Source organism: Gorilla gorilla, chromosome 1, assembly GCF_029281585.2.
Source record: "Gorilla gorilla gorilla isolate KB3781 chromosome 1, NHGRI_mGorGor1-v2.1_pri, whole genome shotgun sequence".
Lineage (NCBI taxonomy): Eukaryota > Metazoa > Chordata > Mammalia > Primates > Hominidae > Gorilla > Gorilla gorilla.
Window position 1 is genome coordinate 193625732 of NC_073224.2, and position 25638 is coordinate 193651369.

Sequence of the window (25638 nt, forward strand, 5' to 3'; positions counted from 1 at the left end):
AATCCGGCGATCTGGCCGGAAGTGCGGCACACTCATCGTGGTCGCGAACACATGCTCAGATTGGCATGTACTACCAGCCGCAGGCAGGGGTTAGGGGTAGCTGATGTTTGCACCTGAGGAGGCTTTGCTAAGAAACATCCCCTTAGTCACACCAGACCCAAGTATAATTGATCTAGGAGTTTATCTAAAATACTAGCTCCTAAGAGACTTGGAAAGTGTGCTAATTTCTTCGAAATTCCTTTAGCATAATTCACATTCTTCCCCATATCGCTTATGGAGCCGTCCTAACTGCTGACCTTTTCAAGATGGCGGTCCGCGGGCGACACTCTCGGGCTCGCGCACCTCCCCAAGATGGCGGCGCCCGAGGCCTGGCGCGCCCGGAGTTGCTGGTTCTGTGAGGTAGCGGCGGCAACGACCATGGAGGCCACGTCCCGGGAGGCGGCGCCAGCGAAGAGCTCGGCCTCGGGCCCCAACGCTCCCCCCGCCCTGTTCGAGCTGTGCGGGCGGGCGGTGAGCGCCCATATGGGGGTTCTGGAGAGCGGGGTGTGGGGTAAGTCGCGGTGTGAGGGGCTACCTCTGGCTAAGAGCAAGGGGCGGCCCAGCGGCCGGGGGGCGCGGGGGGCGAGGCCGGGAGGCCCGGGGCAAGGCCCAGCCTGGGGCGCTGAAAGCCAGCTCGTAGAATCGGAGCATGAATTTTGTGACTGACAGGGCTGGACAGAGTAAAGACGGAGACCTAATGGGCAGGCTGACCCGCACCGCGGCCTGGCTCGGGGGCGCGGGGGGCGAGGCCAGGAGGCCCGGTCTGGAGCGAAGCAGGCTGGGCCCGGGCGACTGAGGCTGGATTGAGGCTGTGGGCCGCGAACTGACACTCGGCTGGGCCGGGCAGGGGAGTCTCGGATGTCGAACCGGTGGGCAGCGATGACCCGGCTGCCCTGGGGCAGGGGCCGAGGTTAGGAGGCCCGGCCTAAGGCAAGGCCAGGCCAGGCCCGGGGCCACCGAACCTGACTGATGGCCCCGGGGCTCCAGTATCTGCCTGACACGCCACGGGGGTCGAGATTCCGGAGGCCAAGCCGATGGGCGGAGGGGAGGACAGTAGATTGGAGAGCGAGGGAATGGGGCAGGGGAGAGGCCCAACGAAAGGCTCGGGGCGCCGCGGCCTGTCTGACGGCTCAGGGCTGACGGGAGCGAACCGACAACCGGGGTCTCGGGTGCCAAACTGAGTAAGCGACCGAGCGACGGTGCGACCCGCAGGACAGGGAGCGCCGGAGGCCACTCGGATCGGCTCGAGCGGCGAGGAAGGACCGGAGAGCGAGTGGAGGGGGGCCCGGAGCGGCTTAAACAAGCGAGGGAGGCTCGAATGACGGACAGGCGGGAAGGGCCAAGGAGGCCCCAAGCGGGGCGACGGCCCGGGGATCCCGGACTGCCGGGCTGCCGTGGCAGGGGGCGCGGTGCCGCCAAGAGGCCTTGGGCTGAATGGGAGTGAACGGGGGCCCCAGGCCTGAAGGCGGCCGGGACCAAAGGGCCGGGCCTGGATGGAGGGCGGCCTGGGGCGCCGGGATGAACGGCCGGGGATGGCGAACCGGCCAGTTGGGCTGGGAGGCGGGGCTGTGGGTTGGGGACCGCCGGCCGCGGCCTGGCCGCTGACGAGGGAAACTTGGGTCCGACGTGGGGCAAGTGAAAGAGGGGAAAGTGAGGCTCTGCCAAGCAGGCCTAGCCGCGCTGGGGACAGGGGAGGCCTCGGGCCTGAGAGGCTGCTGGTGTGAGGGTGGGGTCGGGAGGCCGGGGCTGGAGTTGGGCGAAGAGGTGGCAGGCCCGGCCGAGGCCTGCTGGGGAGGGGGGCAGGAGAGCAGGCCCCGGGCCTGGAGGCGGCGCGGGGGAGGTTCCACCAGGAGGCCTTGTGGGTGGCCGTGGCGTCTTTGCAGGAGGAAGGCCCTGGTCAGCACAGGAGTGAGGACTTTGAGGACTCGAGGTTGCAGGGCGCGGAGTTTGAGTTATGCCATGAGGAGGGGGTGTGGGGAAAAGGCCCTGGAGTTTGGGGGGACTGAAGCTCCGGGATAAGCTGGAGGGTGGTCGGGGAAGCCCTTGGCTGTGGGAGTGGAGCCCACTACCATGAGGCCTGAGTGTCCTGCATAGTGGTGGTGGAAGAGGCTTTTAGAAGTCGGCCGGTGTGCGGAGGGGACAGTGGAGGCCCCAGGCCAGCCAGCGGCTGAGAAGACAAGGGGCAGGCCGACCCATGGGGAACAGGAGGAAAGGCTCCGTGGAGCTGAGCAGGGAGCTCAGAAAAGTCCTAGGACATGGGGAAGAAGGCAGAGAGGGTCTGGCTTTTCCGCCTGGAGCTTCTGGGATGCTAAGACTGGCTAAAAAGGAAGATGACTGGGTGTGGAGGCCCAGGTTGGGAAGCAGCAGCATTAAAGGTGCAGGCTAGAAGGAAGCAAGGAAAATCCCGGCTTAAGAAGAATGGAGAAAGGAAGAGAGGAGTTTGTGGGTAACTGGGGATGACAATTCCTGTGGCTGCGAGAAGAGATGGCTAACTAGAGGGGAGCAGGTTGGAGGGAAAAGGGGTAAGGCTCTGGAGGAACTTCTTCCCGTGTTGCCTCTTCCCCATAAAACAATTGACAGTTTACTGAATCTCCCTTTCCGCTTCTCCCTCCCCCACCACTGCTGTACATACCACCATCCCATTACTGGCTGAGCCCCCAGCCAAGTTGAGAGGAGACAGGGGAGGAAGAACTCCTGTGGGCCTAGACCAGAAAAAGCTGAATCAAGTGAGGCCTTTTAGGAGAATAGCCAAGGAAGAGGCCTGCTAAGCATTGCTATTTTGGAGGAAGGTCTGTGTGGGCTAACAGCCAGGAAAGGCTTCCTGGAGGTAGTGGACTAGCATCGCTTTGTGTAAGGAGTTAGGGCAGCGGGTGTATAGAGGCAGCAGGAAAGGGTACAATGAGGAAACTTTAGAATAAGGTATATTATACCTTGAATACCAGGATATGGAGTTTGGACTTTATCATGAATGCAGCAGAGAGACCTCCAAGGGTTTTGAAGAGGGTAGTGTCATCACCAAGAGCAGGATGAAGAGGGACTGGATGGAGACTGAAGTGAAGGAGAGCAGTTAGGCTGTTGTAATAGACCAGATGAAAGGTGATGTGGACTACATTCGTGTAAAAGCATAGGGAATTAACGCTTTCATTCAGCCCGTACATCGAGGACCTGCTATGTACAAATAATTATACTAGATTCTTGGATGTCAAGATTCAGTTATTCTGTAAGTAAAGATAAAAAGAGACCCTGGAGCGGAAGTTTTGGTATACTCCAAGATCTTAGACTTGTTCTTTTTCTTTGAGATGGGGTCTCACTCTGTCACCCAGGCTGCAGTGCAGTGCCATGATATCAGCTCACTGCCACCTCTGTCTTCTGGGCTCAAGCAATTCTCCCATCTCAGCCTCTCGAGTAGCTGGGACCACAGGCGTGCCCCACAACACCCAGCTAATTTTTTTTGTATTTTTGGTAGAGATGGGGTTTTGCCATGTTGCCCAGGCTAGTCTCAAACTCCTGGACTTAAGCAATGCCCCCTACCTCTGACCTCCAAAGATTACAGGAATTACAGGTGTGAGTTTGACTTGTTCTTGATTGGACAGAGATGCCATTGACAGGATAAAAATAACAACCAACATTTAGCGAGCTTATTATGGCTGGGCATTGTTTTAAACAGATTATAAGCATGATCTTCACAACAATGTCATGAGTTAATTACTGTTATCTCCATTTTATTTTATTTTATTTTATTTTATTTTTGAGACAGAGTCTTGCTCTGTCGCCCAGGCTGAAGTGCAGTGGTGCCATCTCGGCTCACTGCAGTCTCTACCTCCTGAGTTCAAGCGATTCTCGTGCCTCAGCCTCCCAAGTAGCTGGGATTACAGGCGTGCATCATTACACCTGGCTAATTTTTGTATTTTTAGTAGAGATGGGGTTTCACCATGTTGGTCAGGCTGGTCTCAAACTCCTGACCTCAAGTGATCTGCCCGCCTTGGCCTCCCAAAGTGCTGGGATTACAGGTGTGAACCATTGCATCCCACCTATTTTTTATTTTTTGAGGCAGGGTCTTGCTCTGTCACCCAGGCTGGAGTGCAGTGGTCTAAGCACAGCTCACTTCAGCCTCAGCCTCCTGGGCTCCAGCCATCCTCCCACCTTAGCCTCCCAAGTAGCTGTGACCACAGGTGCACACCATCACACTCTGCTAATTTTTGTTTTGTTTTGAGATAGGGTTCTCACTGTGTCACCTGGGCTCAAGTACAGTGGTGTGATCATAGCTCACTGTAGCCTCGAACTCCTGGGCTTAAGTGATCCTCTTGTTTTAGCCTCCCAAAGTGCTGGGATTACAGGTGTGAACCACTGTGCCCAGCTTCCATTCTTTTCCAGTTGAAGAAACTAAGTCTTAAAGAGGCTTAAATAATTTGTCCAAGGATTCACATTTAACTAAGTAGTTAGGATTGCACTCAGATTTGTCCTACTCTAGAGGCCAAACCCTTTAGACACTATACTATAACAGCTCTTAGAACTAGAGAAGTTGGCAAGAGCAGGTTTTGTTTTTAAGATATATTGACTTTAGAGACATGAATTGTTTCTATTCTTCATAGGAAAGTACTAGTTCAGAATATAGCAGTAGCCCAAAGGATGGGTCAGTGGTTAATCTGGAAAAATGGGAAAGGAATTCAGGAAAGACTTAATAAAGGGCATGTGATACTTGAAAGATGAGTAGTTGATATACTGAAAGTGGCAATGACATTCCTATTAGAACAGCATGACAAAGGACATTCCTATTGGAAAGAACAGCATGACAAAGGTACAGGGGCAGAAAGCGGCATAATATGTTAGGTAAATGAAAAAGTAGTTAAGTGTGGCTGAAATGTAGGAGGCAAAGCAGGGAGCTGATACTAGCAGGGCAGATTATGAAAGACCTTTTATCACACATATTCAGTAGGTCCTTTTCAATGCCAAATGGTTCATTTTGCTTGGGCAGAAGTGAACTGACCAGCTCCTAAATAAGCATGTCAAGCTCATTTAGCATGTCAGCTTGTTTTGTGGGATGATCTCACCCTTGCCCCTGAAATTCCAGCTTCCAACTGAGTGGCTGAAGATAAGTGGACTAGAGTTTGGAACAGATCTAGATTAGCTTCTAGAGGTTCCATTTGTCAAATGAGAAGTCTACCCTTCCATTTTCCTTTCCAGTAGAATAAATAATGCTTGGAACCCTCTTGGGTGGGAGGGGGAGGGGAGGAAAAGTAAACTTTTGTTTTGATTTTTGTAGCCCTCCCAGGCCCAATACTTCAAAGCATCCTACCTCTGCTCAATATATATTACTTGGAGAGGATTGAGGAAACTGCCCTCAAGAAAGGTGAGTATCTTTCTGTCTCTTTCTCAGTCAATGATTATGAGCAAGGCACCATAATGTTCTTCAGGTAAATATTACCCCTGATACCTGCTAGAACTTCATGCTTTTCAAAAAGTACCTTCACACCTATTTTTCTTCCTCATTCCTCAGTGTCCTATGAAACACAAAGCCAAGTATATGATCTTTATTATACTGATAAAAGTGAGACACAGGCACACCACAATTAATAGCAAAGCCAGAACAACAACCCATATCTTCTGAATCTTAGTTTCTCTATTTTACCAAGCTTCCTCCCCTCATTAGACACATCTGTTAACAGGTAACATTTAACCCTAATGTGTCAAGCATTGTCCTAGGCACTTTACCCAGAGAAACTCATTTACCCTAATCCTTTCAACAACCCTATGAAATAGCTGTTATTAACATTTTACAGATGAGGAGACTGAACCACAGAGAAATTAAGTAACTTGCGCAAAGTCACATAGCTGGAGTGTAGTTTGCTGATATTCACACCCAGGCAATCTGTCTTTAGAGCCAGTGCCCTTAATCACTCTGCCATATTGCTCCTGTGAACCCAGAAGACAACATGAAAGGTTGATGTACTTTACTCATGGTGGCCAGTAAGCAGCCAAGTGTGATATTTCTCCTTACAGGCCTCTCAACTCAGGCCATCTGGCGCCGACTCTGGGATGAACTGATGAAGACAAGGCCTTCCAGTTTGGAAGTAAGTTAAGGTATCAGGTAGAATGCTAGCCTGATTTTGCATGGTAAAAGCAGGTTTGCACACAAACACAAGCTGGGTACTGATAAAGTGCAGAGGCAATGATGGAATGGATTTGGGAGGAGGGCTCTGACGGCTTGTCACAAGGTTTTGGTCCATTTGGCATTTGTCACTGAATTGCTTGCTCACTGTATTTGCAGGGGACACAAAACAGGGAAAGTTAGTGATCACAATGGATGGCAGAGCCAGGATTCCTAGAGTTCTTGATGGTGTTGGTGCAGTGGTCAAATCTAACAAAATGAAATTTAATAGAATACACCAATACTTCAATGAGTTTTAAAAGTTCCAATTGCATGGCATCAGGATGAGGGATAAAGGAGTATGATTAGTAACAGCTTGTATAAAAAAGATTAAGGGAGTTTAGTCAACAATGTGTTGAAGCCACTTATAACGACTATACCTTGAGCTGTGTGAACTAATGTAAATATAGTATAGGCTGAAGGACAGGGTGGACAACAGTCCTACCTAGCTCTTCAATGGTCAGGCTACCCGTGGAGATTGGAGAAAGAAGTCAAAGCCACATTATGTGAGTCACATTGGGACAACTGGAGATGTTTTTCCTGAAAAAGAGAAGACTTGGGAAACATGACCCATCTTGAAATATATGAATGGCTGTCACATGAAGGAGGGATTAATAGACTTGTTCTGGATGGAAGCTAATGGAAGATACATTTTTGCTAACCTGAAGTTTACGTAAAGCTTAAACCCTGAGCTTATGAAACAAGCTAATTCTAGAGGTAATAAACTTCCCATCACTAAGTTCAAATGGAGTCTGTATAACTCCTTGACACTAGGGTGTTCTGCAGGGGATTCAGCATTGTAAAAGGGGTTGCACAAGATGACTTTTAGAGCTCCTTTTAGACCTGAGATTCTATTATTCATTGATACAGATACAAATCACTGGAGCTCTCATTTAAGCAGTTTCTTTTGCTGCCACATAACTAGGTGATGGGGTAGATTTAATTCAATAAACATTTACTGAAACTTAACCAGGTACCAGATCTTACACTAGATATTGGAAGAATAGATGCAGCCTCTAATCTTAAAGACCTAACAGTTTTGTTTTGTTTTGTTTTGTTTGAGACGGAGTTTTGCTCTTGTTGTCCACGCCGGAGTGCAATGGCGCGATCTTGGCTCACTGCAACCTCTGCCTCCCGGGTTCAAGCAATTCTCCTGCCTCAGCCTCCCAAGTAGCTGGGATTACAGGCATGCGCCACCACGCCCAGCTAATTTTTTTGTATTTTTAATAGAGACAGGGTTTCTCCATGTTGGTCAGGCTGGTCTCGAACTCCTGACCTCAGTTGATCCGCCCACCTCGGCTTCCAAAAGTGCTGGGATTACAGGCGTGAGCCACCTCGCCCGGCAAGGACCTACCAGTTTAATAGGGAAATCTACAAATAGATCACATATGATAGGATAAGTGGTGTAATAGAGGATAGTAAGGAGGTTGAGAGAGAAGAGAACAAGAAAGTCTTTCCTAGGAAGTAGTATTTGAACTGGGCCTTCTATGGTGAATGAGGCCAAATAACAGGTGGAAAAAAAGCTAATGTCAGGAACTGGAGATTTAATTTCTGGGGATGCACTGGGTTCAGTAACATTGAACCCCATCTCCTTCAGCTTATTCGCTTCCAAATCTGGACTGCAACCCTTGGCGTTCAGAATGAGGACAACAGGCCTTATGAGGAAGAGAAGCAGACTCAAGAATATTAGAAAACAGTAACTGCTTTTTGCTATCTTTAAGGAAACATCAGATTCACTTTGTTCCAGTATTTCACAAGCAGTATAGTTGACCAGCAGGTGATAAAGATTATATTTTTCTCTTGGAGAAAGCTTTCTGTCTTCTTGGCTCAAAGCATTTCAGAGCATTTAGAGGCCCCAGGCTTGGTGGCCCAACAGTCAGTTAGGCAGAGGTCCTAACTTGGAGCATATCCATTCCAGAGGGTGTCTTTCCGCTTCCCACTTTTGCATGACAATAGCCTTCAGCTCATAAGTCACAAACACTTATTCAGTGCCTGCTCAGTTGCATGCATTATGCTAGGTTCCAGGGATACAATGGTGAACAAGATAAATATAGAATGCTTATAAAGCAATAGTATTTCAAACTGTGTAGTACTGGGGTATATAAAGAGATCTGTAAGGTCAGGCACGGTGGCTCACACCTGTAATCTTAGCACTTTGGGAGGCTGAGGCAGGTGGATCACTTGAACCCAGGAGCTCAAGGCCAGCCTGGGCAACATGGCAAGACTTTGTCTCTACTAAAAATACAAAGAACTGGCTGGGCATGGTGGCACATGCCTGTAGTCCCAGATACTCGGGAGACTAAGGTAGGAGGATCACCTGAGCCTGGGAAGTTGAGGCTGCAGTGAGCCAAGATCGCACCACTGTACTCCAGCCTGGGCAACAGGAGAGAGACCCTGTCTCAAAAAACTAACAAATAAAAAAAATCTGTATAATAGAATAAATACTCTGGAGAAAAAGCAATGAATAAATTAAGATTTACCCAATAAATTATTCTCTAGCAATTGGTTAGCTATTTGGAAAAAGTTAAGTTAGAGCCTCACTTTACAGTATACTCTAATGACTTTTGCATAAACAATAAATTGTGGCCGGGCACAGTGGCTCATGCCTATAATGCCAGCACTTTGAGAGGCCAACGCGGGTGGATCACGAAATCAGGAGTTCAAGACCAGCCTGGCCAACATGGTGAAACCCTGTCTCTACTGAAAATACAAAAATTAGCTGGTCGTGGTGGCACGTGCCTTTAGTTCCAGCTACTCAAGAGGCTGAGGCAGGAGAATTGCTTGAACCCAGGAGGCAGAGGTTGCAGTGAGCCAAGATCACACCACTGCACTCCAGCCTGGGCAACAGAGCAAGACTCCGACTCAAAAAAAAAAAAAAAAAAAAAGAATTAGTTGTAAAAAGTAAAGGCACAAGAGTCGGGTACAGTGACTCACATCTATAATCCCAGCTACTCCGGAGGCTGAAGTGAGAGGAATAGCTTGAGCCTAGGAGTTGGAGGCTGTGATCATGCCACTACACTCCAGCCTGGGGGACAGTGCAAAACCACGTCTCTTAAAAAAAGAAAGAAAGGGCGGGGCGCGGTAGCTCACACCTGTAATCCCAGCACTTTGGGAGGCCAAGGTGGGTGGATTGCTTGAGCTTACGAGTTTGAGACCAACCTGGGCAACATGGAGAAACCCCGTCTCTACAAAAAATAGAAAAATTATCCTGTTGTGGTGGTGTGCACCTGTAGTCCCAGCTACTCAGGAGGCTGAGGTGGGAGGGAGCCCAGGAGACAGAGGTTGCACTAAGCCGAGATCACACCATCGCACTCCAGCCTGGGCAATAGAGCCAGAACTTGTCTTAAAACAAAAACAACAAAAAAGTTTCAACACCAAAGAATAGAAAAAAATAATTTAAAAAAGAATAAAACCAACAGGCAGGTGTGGTGGCTCACACCTGTAATCCCAGCACTTTGGGAGGCCGAGGTGGGCAGATACTTGAGGTCAGGAGTTGAGACCAGCCTGGTGCATATGGTGAAACCCTGTCTCTACTGAAAATCAGGCATGGTGGTGCATGCCTGTAATCCCAGCTACTCTGGGATTACTACTTGGGAGGCTGAGGCAGAATTGCTTGAACCCAGGAGGCAGAGGTTAAAATGAGCCGAGATGGCACCACTGCACTCCAGCCTCGGTGACATAGTGAGACTCTGACTCAAAAAACAACAACAACAACAACAAAACAAAATAAAAATACAAAAATTAGCCAGGCGTGGTGGCACACACCTGTAATCCAAGTTCCTTGGGAGGCTGAGGCATGAGAATCACTTGAACCCAAGAGGCAGAGGTTGCAGTGAGACTAGATCGCTCCATTGCACTCCAGCCTGGGTGAGAGTGAGACTCTGTCTCCAAAAATAATAAAACCAATAAACAAAAAAAAGTAAAAGCACAAATCAGGTCGGGTGTGATGGCTCATGCCTACAATCCCAGAAAAACGTTGGGATGCCAAGGTAGTCAGATTGCTTGAGCCCAGGAGTTCAAGAACAGCCTGGGCAACATGACGACACCTTGTCTCTACAAAAAATACAAAAGTTAGCTGGGGGTGCTGGTGTGCGCCTCTAGTCCCAGCTATTAGGGAGGCTGAGGCAGGAGGATCAATTGAGCGTCAGGGGTCAAGGCTGCAGTGAGCAATGATAATGACACTGCACTCCAGTGTCATAACCCTGTCTTAAAAAAGAGCACAAAACAACTAAAAAAATAATAAAAGTGACCATCCTAATCTCAGGATGGAGAGAGTACTAATTTTTTTTTTTTTTTTTTTGAGACGAAGTCTCGCTCTGTCGCCAGGCTGGAGTGCAGTGGTGCGATCTCAGCTCACTGCAACCTCTGCCTCCCGGGTTCAAGTGATTCTCCTGCCTCAGCCTCCCGAGTAGCTGGGACTACAAGTGCGTGCCACCATGCCCAGCTAATTTTTGCATTTTTAGTAGAGATGAGGTTTCACCATGTTGGCCAGGATGGTCTCCATCTCTTGACCTCGTGATCCACCCGCCTCGGTCTCCCAAAGTGCTGGGATTATAGGCGTGAGCCACCGTGCCCAGCCGAGAGTGCTAATTATTAAATGCACAGAACCAAGAAAGAAAATACAGACATATTTAACCACATAAAATGCTAACACTATCTTCAGGACTTTGTATTGATTAAATTAAAAAAATAAAAATGCCAACACCATAACCAAATTTTAAAAGGTAAACACACTGGGAAAGAACATTTGCAACAATATTTGCAAAACAAAGGGACACAAAATAAAAAGACAAATATCCCAGTAAAATAAAATGAGTAAGGATTTGGACACATCATGAAATACACAAAAATCCCCAGTAAAGTGAAAAATGTTAAGTCTCATGATAAAAGTGAGAAAGTAAAATCCCTATTTCACCTCTTAGTTTAGTAAAGTCTTGTTTTGATTTGGTTTTCATCGCAAAGGTAATGCCTAGGTTTGGCCATGGGTGGGTGAAATTTGCATTTTACTATGCTATTGGAGGGAACAGAAATTGTAACTTTCTTGGTAGGCAATCTGGTAATATTTGTTCAGACTTTAAAATATCTAGGCTGGCTGGATGTGGTGGCTCTTACCTGTAATTCCAGACTTTAGAACACCAAGGCAAGAGGATCACTTGAGCCCATGAATTTGAGACCAGTCTGGGCAACACAGGGAGACCCCATCTCTACAATAATTTTTTTTTTTTTTTTTTTTTGAAACAGAGTCTCTCTCTGTTGCCCAGGCTGGAGTGCAGTGGTATGATCTTGGCCCAAGGAGCTGAGATTACAGGCGCCCATCAGCTCGGCTACTTTTTGTATTTTTAGTAGAGACGAGGTTTCACCACATTGGCCAGGCTGGTCTCGAACTCCTTACATCAAGTGATCCACCCACCTTGGCCTCCCAAAGTGCTGGGATTATAGGTATAAGCCACTGTGGCCGGCCTGCAATAATTTTTAAAAATTAGCTGGGCGTGTTGGCATGTACCTCCCAGCTAATTGGTAAGCTAAGGTGGGAGGATCACTTGAGCCCAGGAGGTTGAGGCTGCAGTGAACTATAATAGAACCACTGCACTCCAGCCTGGCTGACAGAGACCCTCTCCTCCCCAGAAAATTTAGGCTGGGCGTGGTGACTCACACCTGTAATCCCAGCACTTTGAGAGGCCGAGGCAGGTGGATCACCTGAGGTCAGGAGTTCAAGACCAGCCTGGCCAATATGGTGAAACCCCGTCTCTACTAAAAATACAAAAATTAGCCGGGCGTGGTGGCACATGCCTGTAGTCCCAGCTACTCAAGAGGCTGAGGCAGGAGAATCACTTGAGCCTGGGAGGTGGAGGTTGCAGTGAGCCAAGATTGCGCCATTGCACTCCAGCCCGGGCGACAGAGCAAGACTCCATCTCAAAAAAAAACCCAGCTGGGGCAACACAGTGAGACCTTATCTCTACAGAAAAAATTTTAAAATTAGCTGTGCATAGTGGCATGCGTCTATAGTCCCTACTACTTGGGAGGCTAAGGCAGGAAGATTGCATGAGCCCCAGGATTCAAGGCTACAGTGAGCTATGATCTCACCACTGCACTGCAGCCCTGGGTGATGGGACAAGACCCTGTCTCTTAAATAATTTGGCTATAAGTTCTACTCCTTAGAATTTATGGTATATAAAAATTGAGATACTCATGAAGATTTATTTCCAGATGTTTATTACAGAAGAGTTTAATATAAAAAAGCTAGTAACAGGGTCAGGCACTGTGGCTCATACCTGTAATCCCAGCACTTTGGGAGGCCAAGGCGGCGGATCACTTGAGGTCAGGAGTTCAAGACCAGCCTGGCCAACATGGTGAAACCCCATCTCTACCAAAAATACAAAATTTATTTGGGTGTGGTGGCACGTGCCTGTAATCCCAGCTACTTGGGAGACTGAGGCAGGAGAATAGCTTGAACCTGGGAGATGGAGGTTGCAGTGAGCCGAGATCGTGCCACTGTACTCCAGCCTGGGCAACAGAGCAGGAATGTCTTTAAAAAAAAAAAAAACAAAAAAAACAACTAGAAACAGGCCGGGCATGGTGGCTTACGCCTGTAATCCCAACACTTTGGGAGGCCAAGGCAGGTGGATCACCTGAGCTCAGGAGTTTGAGACCAGCCTGGCCGACATGGCGAAACCCTGTGTACTAAAAAATAGCAAAAAATTAGCTGGACATGGTGTTGTGTGCCTGTAGTCTCAGCTACTTGGAAGGCTGAGGCACAAGAATTGCTTGAACCCGGGAGGCAGAGGTTTCAGTGAGCTAATATTGTACCACTGCACTCCAGCCCAGACCAGGGCGACAGAGAAACACTGTCTCAAAAAAAAAAAAAAAAAAAAAAAAAGCTAGAAACAATGGAAATATTAAATACAGCAAGTATTATTACATATGGTACAATTTTCAAAATAAAATATTCTAAAAATATTTGAATACATGGTATGTTTTAAAAGCCCAGCATTTGAAACTGTTCAGAATTGTCTCAATGTTGTAAAAACAAATATATATAGGTACCTCATATACGTAAATACTCCAGAGTTAGTTTACACTTTTGAGACGGTCTCACTCCAGTTGCCCAGGCTGGAGTGCAGTGGCACGATCTTAGCTCACTGCAGCCTCAACCTCCCAGGCTCAGGCGATCCTCCCACCTCAGCCTCCCAAGTAGCTGGATTACAGGCATGCACCACTATGCCCAGCTACATTTTTTCTATTTTTAGTAGAGATAGGGTTTTGTCACATTGCCCAGGCTGATCACAAACTCATGGACTCAAGCAATCTGCCCGCCTTGGCATCCCCAAGTACTGCGATTACATGCATGAGTCACCATGCCTCGTCCATGATTTTTCATTTGCTTCTCTATCCACACACAGTATTTCTGGTATCAGCAAAATAATGAACAAAATATAGTTTCTGAATATTGTTGGCTCTAACAAGTTAGCACAAGATGTTTAGCCCTCCCTAGTTTGTACAAATACTTCCTCTTCCCCTACCAGCCCACTGAGGATGGGCCAAGGATTGTGTTGTTGGGCAAATGTCACTTCACCTCATTGATCATGCCTCATTTCCCTTACCCTCACAGAAAACTAAGTACTAAATCACTTTGCATCATGATAGCATACGAGTCAATAAAATGAGTGGTCTGGACTAGATCTCAAGCATCTCTCAGCTTCGAATTTTAGCATAAACTCCTTTTTTTTTTGGAGACGGAGTCTTGCTCTGTCGCCCAGGCTGGAGTGCAGTGGTGCGATCTCAGCTCACTGCAAGCTCCGCCTCCCGGGTTCACGCCATTCTCCTGCTTCAGCCTCCTGAGTAGCCAGGACTACAGGCACCCGCCACCTCGCCCGGCGAATTTTTTGTATTTTAGTAGAGACGGGGTTTCACCGTGTTAGCCAGGATGGTCTCGATCTCCTGACCTTGTGATCCCCCCCACCTCGGCCTCCCAAAGTGCTGGGATTACAGGTGTGAGCCACCGCGCCCAGCCCATAGATTCTTCTTAAGAGTGGTGATGGAATAAAACTTCACGATCTCTTGTCTGCTCGTACGTTAATTTGTGAGAAAGAAGCCACTGAGAGCTGTCATAACTTTACTCATTTAACTGTCACAAAAATGCTGTGATGTCAGTATAGTGATCTTCCACTTTATAGATGATGAAACTAAGGCAGAAAGAGGTGAAATGACTTGCCTAAATTACAGTTAGTGAATGGCAGACCCAGATTCAGGTTGGAGTGCATGTTCTTGATCACTGTGTCATGCTGCTCACTGCAGTTGTGTCTGGGGTGTTCCAAATATTCTGTCTCCCATTGTCTTCATCAACCATTAACATGTCTGAAAAAGTCCAGTATTTACCTATCTAACCTATATTTCCCCTGTGCCTCTTATAGCCAGAAACAGCCACAATATCTTGGCTCACCATCTTTGTCCATATTTTAGGCCCAGATATGGTAATAACCATCTGACTCACTCACTTATAAAGCTGAAGCCTTGCTAAGGTTACCTGCAAGTGTTTTTCAAGACTGGGTGTGGGCCAGCAAATCTGTAGGAAAAGTGCTAGTGTGAGGTAGGACCGAAGGATACCTTCTTTGCCTTCACTCAAAGTTGAGCAGAGATTTGGTTGTCAGGTATTGTTTTTCCTGCTCTTAATGTCCTGCTGCTGATGAGCAAGGCCTTTCTGTGTTGCTGCTATGCAGTTATTTCAAGCAGGAAGTCATTCCTAATTATTACCACAGTAAGTGGAGTCTGGGGAAATAGCTAAGGCAAGAGGAATGACACTTTTGCTTGAGGACAGCAGAGGCCTAGTTCCTTCTAAGAACCTCAAATAGGAACTGAGAGTCACTCCAGTATGGAGGAATGCATGGAGGCAGGGTAAGGATCAAAGAAATGTTTTAGTCTTGGGGAACCTCAGGCCCCCACAGCCTTGGCTTTAGTCTGAATGAGCACCATGCTTAACAGGCTCTGCCTCCATTTCATATCCCAGCTAGGCTAATACCAGTGGCAGCAGTAACATTTTTTACATCTTACAGTTTACAAAGTGCTTTAATTTGTACTACTTCATTTTGATCTTCACAACAATCCTGTGAAGCAGGTTATCCACATTTTGCAGATGAGGGAAGAGGTTCAGAGAAGTCCAGAGTATAGTGAAAGAGCTGGGACCTGACTTTCTACTGCCCCTGAGATGACTTAGGGATCATCTTAAATTAGAAACTTTGGGGTCTGGTACCTGTCTTTGTCTTGGTGTGCCCTTCTGGATCAGCAGTAATTCCTAACCTCTGATATACATCAGAAACATCTGGAATTGGTTCAAACAATAAAGATTTCTTGACCTTACCTCAGATGTAACATAGAATCACCAAGTCTGGGTGTCTGGTATATGAATTTTGGGGAAGAAAAGCTCCACAGGGAATTCTGATGTGCACCAAAGGCTGAGAATCACTTGCATTCAGAGTTGTATTAAACACATCAGAATAGTCTGATGAATCGCTTCTCGGCCTTTTGGCTAAGATCAAGTGCAGAATAGTCTGATGAGATTTCCTATCCATCAAAATAAATAACTGTTGCCTTGGAAGAAACAAATCAAGATTTGGTTTCTGCTTTCTAAGAATTTCTAATCTGGCTGAGATAAGACATGTACACAGGCAAAGGGACTCAACACCATGAGACAACATACCAGCCTCTTAGTCTTGAGTAGTCAGAGTGTCAGAGGAGTCCCAACAAGAATCTCAAATGACATGTTTCTAAGTTCTTTCAGGAAGTCTAATTCAGCAATGGAGACATTTCTGGTAGATGTAGGAAAGGACATAGGCAGGTTCAAGTCCGTGGGGTGACCAGCTTGGCTAGAGCAAAGCATTCTCATAAGCAAGATGTGGGAAATAAAGCTTCTCGGGCAGAGGGTGGAAGGGCAGTAGGGAGACATCAGGGTTTTAAAGCAGTATGATGTAATTAGTGTTTTACAACACTACTTTGGGGACAGGGAAAGCAATCAGGAAGCTAGTGGTCAGGTGTGAGGTGATAAGGGGCTGGTGGTGGTAAGAATCAGAAGTTGGAGGCCAGGCATGGTGGCTCACGCCTGTAATCCCAGCACTTTGGGAGGCCGAGGCGGGCGGATCCTGAGGTCAGGAGATCGAGACCATCCTGGCTAACAGGGTGAAACCCCATCTCTACTAAAAATACAAAAAATTAGCCTGGCGTGGTGGCGGGTGCCTGTAGTCCCAGCTACTCGGGAGGCTGAGGCAGGAGAATGGTGTGAACCCGGGCAGCAGAGCTTGTAGTGTGCCGAGATCACGCCACTGGACTCCAGCCTGGGTGACAGAGTGAGACTCCGTCTAAAAAAAAGAAGTTGGGATAAGGGGCTAGGTGCGGTGACTCACACCTGTAATCCCAGCACTTTGGGAGGCCAAGGCGGACGGAACACTTGAGGTCTAGAGTTCAAGACCAGCCTGGTCAATATGATGAAACATACAAAAATTAGCCAGGTGTGGTGGCGGGCGCCTGTAATCCCAGCTTCTCTGGAGGCTGAGGCACGAGAATCACTTGAACCTGGGAGGCAGAGGTTGCAGTGAGCTGAGATCACACCACTGCACTCCAGCCTAGGCTACAAAGTGAGACTCTATTTTAAAAAGAAAAAAAAAAATTGGGATAAGATTCTAGAAACAAACATGGAAGAACTTACAGGGGTGAGTGTTTCAGTGGAGACACTATAATAAAAGCATGGTCTCTGGAACCAGATTTCCTGGGTTCAAATAATCCAACCACTTACCTGTGTGGCCACCTCTTTGTGCCTCAGTTTTACCTGTAAAATAGGGCTAATACTAATACATACCTCAGAGATGTGAAGATTAAATGAATTTGTAGTGTTGCCTGACTCAGTAAATAGTGTGCTATTGGAAGAGAGGGAAATTTGGACAGTTTCATGGATATATCATGGCTGTCTGGCATGTTTTCTGCGTTTCAGAGTGTGACATGTTGGCGAGCCAAGTTTATGGAGGCCTTTTTTTCCCATGTTCTACGTGGGACCATTGATGTGTCTTCTGACAGGCGTCTTTGTGATCAGCGGTTCTCGCCTCTTCTGCACAGCTCCCGCCATGTCCGACAGCTCACTATCTGTAACATGCTGCAGGGTGCAACCGAGCTGGTGGCTGAGCCCAACCGCAGGGTTCTGGAGACCCTGGCCAGTTCCCTGCACACTCTCAAGTTCCGCCACCTGCTGTTCTCTGATGTGGCTGCTCAGCAGTCACTTCGGCAGCTGTTGCATCAGCTCATTCACCATGGGGCTGTCAGTCAAGTGTCGCTATACTCCTGGCCTGTGCCTGAGTCAGCCCTTTTCATCCTTATTCTCACCATGAGTGCTGGCTTCTGGCAACCAGGGCCTGGTGGCCCACCCTGCCGCCTCTGTGGAGAGGCCTCCCGAGGCCGGGCCCCATCCCGAGATGAAGGGTCCCTCTTATTGGGCTCACGTCGGCCCCGCCGGGATGCTGCTGAGCGATGTGCTGCAGCCCTGATGGCCAGCCGGCGTAAGAGTGAAGCCAAGCAGATGCCCAGAGCTGCACCTGCCACTCGGGTAACACGCCGGAGCACACAGGAGAGCCTGACAGCAGGCGGAACAGACCTTAAGAGGGAGCTGCACCCCCCAGCCACCTCCCATGAGGCTCCTGGCACCAAGCGGTCACCTTCTGCTCCAGCAGCCACCTCCTCTGCCTCTTCTTCTACATCCTCATACAAACGGGCACCAGCTAGCTCGGCCCCACAGCCTAAGCCCCTAAAGCGTTTCAAGCGAGCTGCAGGGAAGAAGGGTGCTCGCACCCGTCAGGGGCCTGGTGCAGAGTCTGAAGACCTGTATGACTTTGTTTTTATTGTGGCTGGCGAGAAGGAGGATGGCGAAGAGATGGAGATTGGGGAAGTGGCTTGTGGAGCTTTGGATGGATCAGATCCCAGCTGCCTGGGGCTTCCAGCACTGGAAGCTTCACAAAGATTCCGCAGCATCTCCACCTTGGAGCTATTCACAGTTCCACTCTCCACAGAGGCAGCCCTGACACTATGCCACCTGCTGAGCTCCTGGGTGTCACTGGAGAGCCTCACACTCTCCTACAATGGTGAGCACCCTGGAGTGGCAGGGATTGGGCTTGGATTGCCTGGCAGCACTAGCTGTGTGCCTAATTCTAGGGAGGTGGGAGGGGCAAATTGGGGGTATGATCAGGAGGTTAGAGAGGAAGGCTTGTATGCCTCATAGCAGGGGAGACTGTCATTGCTAGAAGAGAGGAACATAAAGTCTATACACTTGATTAGTTGTTGAAAGCAGGGGTTCCTGAGGGGCAGTGAGACAAGCCAGCTGGAATCTGAAGAATGAATACATTTTAGATATGGAAGGCAGTCCAAGGGCAGGTGGGAGCAGTATAGTATATGCATGCCCAGGCAGGGCTAGAGTTTGACCTCACCACCTCACCCGTCATATCAGAGTAGCTGTCCAGACAAGGTGTGGGACACAATTTCTTATCAGACCAACAACCTGCAAAGCAGTCCTCAGTCCTCATTTCCCTCCTGCTTGTGACCAGCTAGCAAAACCTCAACTCTGGCTAAATCCAGCAATCTGCCTAGGTTGCTGAGTACTGCTAGAGACAAATCATACAACTATGCAAATCAGTGTTACTATATGATCACTAACCTCATATGAACCTTCACTGTGCTTGCAACATCAGCTCCCATTCCTACCACTTCCAAACTCTCCTTTTCCCTTCTCAGGGATGACCTCACCTACTTCACAGAGAAAATAGAAGCCATCACACATGATTTCTTTAGCTTGCTAAGCAGCCTATAAACTCTCCATCTGCACTCATCCTTCTTTACCAGAATGGAAGAGACCACCATCCTTTCTAAGGCTAATTCTCCCACCTGTGCTCTAGATGCATAGAGCTTCACAACAAAGTATATAAACATTATCAGTTTGAGAAACAAGCATTCTACCTTCTTAGGGAAGCTTGTTTCTCAAACTAATTTTTATATACTGCTTAGTATGTGTCTGGCATATTTTAAGTATTCTTGATAATTTGATCTAACAATCCTCACAACCCTATGAGGGCAAGTGACTTCCTCAGGATAACCTAGCAATTATAGAGCTAGGATTCAAAACCCAGGCAACCAGACTGCAGATTCATGCTTTCAAACAACTATGCTACTCTCCTTTCCACTGTCTCTCTCCTATCAGCATTTTAACAGGTCTCCATCAAAAACTGCCACCACCACCTCCCTCTATGCCATATTAATAAACTGTTATCTCCTATTCTTCACAACCTTAGTTATCTGTACCGTTTCCACTTCTCTTACTCACAGCCCCTTCCTGCCTCTTATACCCCTACCACTGCACTGGCAAGGACCTATGTCATCAGGGTCCTCCTTGTTACTAGATCCAATGTATACTTTTCAGTAACTCTTCTTGGCAGGATTTACTGCTGTTCATTAAATTTTTTTTCACTACCTTAAAAAATGTTTTCTTGGCCGGGCGCAGTGACTCACGCCTGTAATCCCAGCACTTTGGGAGGTCAAGGTGGGTGGATCACGAGGTCAGGAGTTCAAGACCAGCCTGGCCAAGATGGTGAAACCCCATCTCTACTAAAAATACAAAAATTAGCCAGGCGTGATGGTGGGTGCCTGTAATCCCAGCTACTCAGTGACTGGAGATCGTGCCACTGCACTACTGCACTTTAACCTGGGCAACAGAGTGAGACTCCATCTCAAAAAAAAAAAAAAGTTTTCTCCTCCTCTGTTTATTCAGAGTTCCTCAGAGCTTTCCCACTTTATGCACGCTTGTTGGACAATTTCATCCATTCCTGTGGTTTCAAAGGCCAACTATGCTAAAGACTCCCCATTATGTGACATTACCCCAGATCTTTCTCTTGAACTTCCAGACCCATTTATCCAGCTAATAGACATGACAACTTCATAACCCACAATACCCCACCCAACTCATTACATCCAACTTGAATGCATTTTTATATTTTTAGTTAAGGACAGGGTTTCCCCATATAGGCCAGGCTGGTCTCGAACTCTTGGCCTCAAGTGATCCACCAACCTCGGCCTCCTACAGTGCTGAGATTATAGTCATGAGCCACTACGCCCAGCCCTATCTTTACAATTTGTTAAATACATTTATTTCTCTATCTCCACATCCTTAATTCAAGCTACCATTACCCCCTACCTGAACTAATTTCAGTAGTTCCTCCGGACTCCTTACTCTTGCCATACAAATCCATTATCTGCACTGCAGCCCAAGCATCCTTTGAAAAATGCAGTCTTGATTCTTTAAAAAATCAGTCAAAAATGACCCTGTCATTCATTTAGGCAAACACCTTTCAATGGCTCAATTTTACTTAGTGGTCATTCATATTCTTACTCCTGGTTATCTCTATAGTTGTATCTTTTTTTTTTTTTTGACAGGGAGTCTCTGTTGTCACCCAGGCTGGAGTGCAATGGTGCAATCTTGGCTTACTGCAACCTCCGCCTCTCGGGTCCAAGCAATTCTACTGCCTCAGTAGCTGGGATTACAGGCACATGCCACCATGCCCAGCTAATTTTTGTATTTTTAGTAGAGACAGGGTTTCACTATGTTGGCCAGGCTGGTCTTGGGCTCCCGACCTCAGGTGATCTGCCTACCTCAGCCTCCTAAAGTGCTGGGATTATATAGGTGTGAGCCACCACACCTGGCCTATAGTTGTATCTTGAATGCTTCCCCCCTTCACACTCTCACACCAGCCATTATGAAATTTTTTTGTTCTCCTTCAGGCCTCTACATATGCCAAGTTGCCTCTGCCACAATCATTCTTCCTAAATTTTAGCCTGTCCCCTTTATGTTCTTTAGGACTTAGCTGGAGTGCCTTTACTGATGTAAGCTGGACTAGGTACTCATCCTTTGTAATTTCATAGTACTTTATTCCCCCAGTTCCCGTTGCACTATCAAGCTATGTAAGAAAAAAAAGCAATGTGCTGCTCACTAGTGTCTAGCAAAAAACTTGATATTTAGTAGGCACTGGGTAGTTTAGTTGAATGAATGAACAGGAGCCTGCATAGTCCAAGGAATTATTTGCCTGTGGCATTAGCAACTAACCTTCCTGGATCCTAGTCCATGCTGTGGGATTTGGTTATCTTTTTCTGCCCCATTCCCACCCATTGATTCTTTTAAGTATCCCAGTTGGGTCACTGTCACTCTCCATAGTTTTTAGGTGCTCCCTATTGCCTATAGGTTAAACCATCCCTTTGCCTTTCCATAATGTGGCCTCCAGTGCCCTGCCCTCTAGAGCTGTTTCCTGAGCCTCATGTAGCCAAACAAGCAAGCATCCCATTCATGCCTTGCACTCTCCTAGCTGTGATTTTTTTTTTTTTTTTTTTTTTTTTTTTTTTTTTTTTTTTGAGACAGAGTCTTGCTTTTTCACCTAAGCCGGAGTGCAGTGGCGTGATCTCAGCTCACTGCAACCTCCGTCTCCTGGGTTCAAGTGATTCTCCTGCCTCAGCCTCCCGAGTAGCTGGGACTACAGGCATGTGCCACTCAGCCCAGCTAATTTCTGTATTTTTAGTAGAGACAGGGTTTCACCATGTTGGCCAGGCTGGTCTGGAACTCCTGGCCTCAAGTGATCTGCCCACCTTGGCCTCCCAAAGTGCTGGGATTACAGGCGTGAGCCACCGCTCCCGGCTAGCTGGGACTCTTGACTATGTCTTCTCCCTCTATCCAAAACTTCCTTCCTTCAAGGCCAGTTTCTTCAGAAAACTACTCAGAACCCAGAAATCCAGAGAACTGCTACTGTCTGTGCCTGTCATTCAGCTAGTAGCCACATGCTGCCTCACCATATTGTATCTTCTCAATTTTGTGACTCTGCCCTGACTGGTGCTTCTTGTGGGCATAACCCAAAACAGCAGACCTCAGTTTGCTGGTTACCTAAGGAAAAAGCAAGACAAGGATGAGTAGTTAAGACAAATGGGTTTAAATAAGCTGAGCCAAAGCCCAAGAGATTTGCTAGTAACCAAAAGTATTTGGAGTTGTATTTGAATATATTACCCCTGCTGACACTCCCACATGGTTCTGACTTAATCTCTTTCTTGCCATAGGCCTGGGCTCTAACATCTTCCGCCTGCTAGACAGCCTGCGGGCCCTGTCAGGCCAGGCTGGATGTCGCCTCCGTGCCCTGCATCTCAGTGACCTGTTCTCACCACTGCCCATCCTGGAGCTGACACGTGCTATCGTGCGAGCACTGCCCCTGCTACGGGTCCTCTCTATTCGTGTTGACCATCCAAGCCAGCGGGACAACCCTGGTGTGCCAGGGAATGCAGGGCCCCCTAGCCACATAATAGGCGATGAGGAGATACCAGGTGAAGCACTGTGTGTGTGTTTGTGTGTGTGCACGCACGTGTATCCCCACACAAACGTGCAGATGCATTCGTATGGGGAAAGGGGAAGGACCTCTTCTATCACTCATTCCTGGCTTATCTGGAACCTATTCCCCCTTTAGAGCCTACCACTAAGATACTCTTGAGATAAACAGGGCCTAAACCACCATAAGACCAGCAGAGTGACCAAGGCAGCTTGGTCTCCAGAAAAGGAAAAGAACTGATCTTTAGACTGGATTAGTTCCCCTGCTGTATGTTCCCTTAGTTCTTGTATGTCTCCTATCCCACCACTCTGCATACTTTATTTGCTTGTGTCTGGGTAGCCTGTCTTCCTGGTCTAAAATTTCTACAAGGCCAAGGACTAAATCTCATATTTAGTGCTCAATTCCTAGAATCTAGCACAGTGCTGACATATGGTAGGCACTCAACGACAAGTGAATGAATAAATAATTTTTTAGATGAATCCCTTAAGAACAGGATGGGACCTGCTATGGGAGTGAGGTAGAGATGGCCAGCTGGAATCTTCTTTCCCCACCATATCCAGAAAACTGCCTGGAGCAGTTGGAGATGGGATTTCCACGGGGAGCCCAGCCAGCCCCACTGCTGTGCTCCGTTCTGAAGGCCTCGGGTTCTCTGCAGCAGCTGTCCCTGGATAGTGCCACCTTTGCCTCTCCCCAGGATTTTGGGCTTGTTTTGCAAACACTCAAAGGTAGGACCCAGCCAGAATGGTGAAGGGAGAGGAGTAGGTGGGGACCTAGCACTGTTCTCTAGGAAAGCTAAGGTCCATGGTCCATGGTCTCTGCCTCCTATCCAGAGTACAACCTAGCCCTGAAAAGACTGAGCTTCCATGACATGAATCTCGCTGACTGTCAGAGCGAGGTGCTCTTTTTGCTACAGAATCTGACTCTGCAAGGTAAGTTCCTTATTCAGAGCCTGGACATTTCCTGGGTCTTCACTATGGTTCTGCCATAATCTGAGTGAGCAAACCACTGTTACTTTCTTGGCCTTGTGTCCTCAGCTATAAAATGGATATAGAACCTGCATGATTTTCCTTCTAAAAGCCCCAACCTCAATTCCTCCTCTACTAAACATGAGAAATCGCTCTTTTAGAGTGCTTCACCCAAAAGTTGCTCTTACCTTTCAGAGGTGGACAAAATGGTGGTGGTGGGGCAAAATAAATGTACTGTGCCAGGCTCCCCTCATGGACTTTTCTCTGATCCCCACCCCTGCATAGAGGGTGGCCAGTGATAGGGAAAGAAGGAAGTGAATGGAGAATTGTCCATGCAGAGAACCTTCTTATAGGGAACATTTAGGTTCAGTCTTTAGTTTGGATTCTGATTTAGTTCCAGCCTTGCTTGGAGTCTAGACAAATTCCTTCCTCTTTTTGGGCCTCTATAATGTTAATACCCCTTGCTAGGGCCAACTGGGGCAGGAGGGGCAGCACCAGTCCCAATGCAGCCATCAGAATTTACTATAATTTTTCTTGACAGAGATTACCTTCTCCTTCTGCCGTCTGTTTGAGAAGCGCCCAGCCCAATTTCTGCCTGAGATGGTTGCTGCTATGAAGGGCAACTCCACACTGAAGGGCCTCCGGCTGCCAGGGAACCGCCTGGGTGGGGGCCAGACCCTGGGGAGGGAGAGGGGAACGGAGCTAGGCCTTTGACCTAAAAACTCACTGGATAAAGGCAAAGACCTCTCCACTGGGAACGTGGGAGTTGGAATACAGATATTTCTGTGCTGGGGCTTCAGGAACCAGCAGGGCTGGTTCTGCCAGCCATAGTTGGGTTGGGATACCCTTGTCCCCTGTTCTTGGGTGGAGGTGATAGGCATTCTCCCCTTCTCTCCAGGGAATGCTGGCCTGCTGGCCTTGGCAGATGTTTTCTCAGAGGATTCATCCTCCTCTCTCTGTCAGCTGGACATCAGGTACATGAGGGGAGGGGCAAGACAAGGGATGGGGCTACAGAGATATAGACCAGGAATTCACTGCTTCCTGGATATCTAATCCATCTCACCCTACCAGTTCCAACTGCATCAAGCCAGATGGGCTTCTGGAGTTCGCCAAGCGGCTGGAGCGCTGGGGCCGTGGAGCCTTTGGTCACCTGCGCCTCTTCCAAAACTGGCTGGACCAGGATGCAGTCACAGCCAGGGAAGCCATCCGGCGGCTCCGGGCTACCTGCCATGTGGTTAGCGACTCATGGGACTCATCCCAGGCCTTCGCAGATTATGTTAGCACCATGTGATGGGGCCCGTACCTCACAGTCTCATGCTCGGTACCATCAGCTTGCAGGGGCTGAAGCATGGGCTGCCCAGAACCCCAACCACCAGTTCTATCTTTCTCTTTCTGTCACCTTTTTTCTCTTTTTTCCTTCTTCCCTTGCACCGAGGTCCTGGAGGCCTTGATGAGGCCCAGCAAACAGGCATTCTCACAGCTGGGTTTATAGTCTTTGGGCCCCTTACTCAGTATCCTGGGAACCCTGGGCCAGGAGGTTACAGTGGTCATCATAATTGCTGAAGAGATCCCCTCCCCTGCCCCTGGGTTCCTGCCTTCCCTCCTCAAGCAGGCACCCAGGCTTTAGAGAAGTATAGGGGGCTACTTCCCTGCTGGGCTTACCACACTGCTCTCAGGCCTCAAACCCTTTCATACCTTTATTCTTTTTTTTAACCAAAAAAGTTTTTCTTATAAAATAAATTTTGGGCAAACATCATGCAGCCCTTCTTGATGATTTTCTCCCAGAGAACAAAATTCAACAGGGCCCTGTGGAGCAAGGAGCCCCTTTTCCCTATCTCCTTCCTCTAAGAGCTACACCCAGACCAGCTGGTTATCAGCGGAGGCCCCGCTGCTCCTCATGAGAACGCTGGTGGAAGACGAAGGTGATGGCAGTGGAGGCAGCATCCCAGGCAGCCTGGAGTACCTCATCCCGGAGCCCCCACTTATCAGTGCAGTGGTTCCACTGAGCCAGGTCTGAAGTGCAGTCAGAACCATCAGGGGGTGGCCGGATCTGACGGCTGTTGACACAACGTCGGCAGTGCAACCTAGGGACAGAAGGCACAGCTGA

At 48.1% G+C, this 25638-nt stretch overlaps 2 protein-coding genes across 4 annotated transcripts in view; one reads left to right on the top strand and one right to left on the bottom strand.

Moving 5' to 3' along the window:
* The first annotated feature begins 6 nt into the window (after positions 1-6).
* On the top strand, positions 7-25287 carry LRRC41 (leucine rich repeat containing 41). Its single transcript, XM_004025719.5, has 10 exons — positions 7-550; positions 5303-5389; positions 6040-6110; positions 17166-18303; positions 22304-22564; positions 23127-23291; positions 23397-23495; positions 24073-24195; positions 24430-24505; positions 24603-25287. The coding sequence occupies exons 1-10, from the start codon at positions 352-354 to the stop codon at positions 24820-24822; spliced, it is 2439 nt and encodes an 812-aa protein (XP_004025768.1). The 5' UTR covers positions 7-351; the 3' UTR covers positions 24823-25287.
* The window catches only part of RAD54L (RAD54 like), a 30692-nt gene continuing 30268 nt past the window's right edge, over positions 25215-25638 (bottom strand). For all 3 annotated transcript variants that reach the window (XM_019017867.4, XM_055347914.2, XM_055347915.2), the window contains one exon: positions 25215-25615. In XM_019017867.4, the coding sequence (XP_018873412.3) occupies positions 25405-25615 (211 nt within the window). In that variant the 3' untranslated portion in view covers positions 25215-25404. The remainder of the gene's footprint in view (positions 25616-25638) is intronic.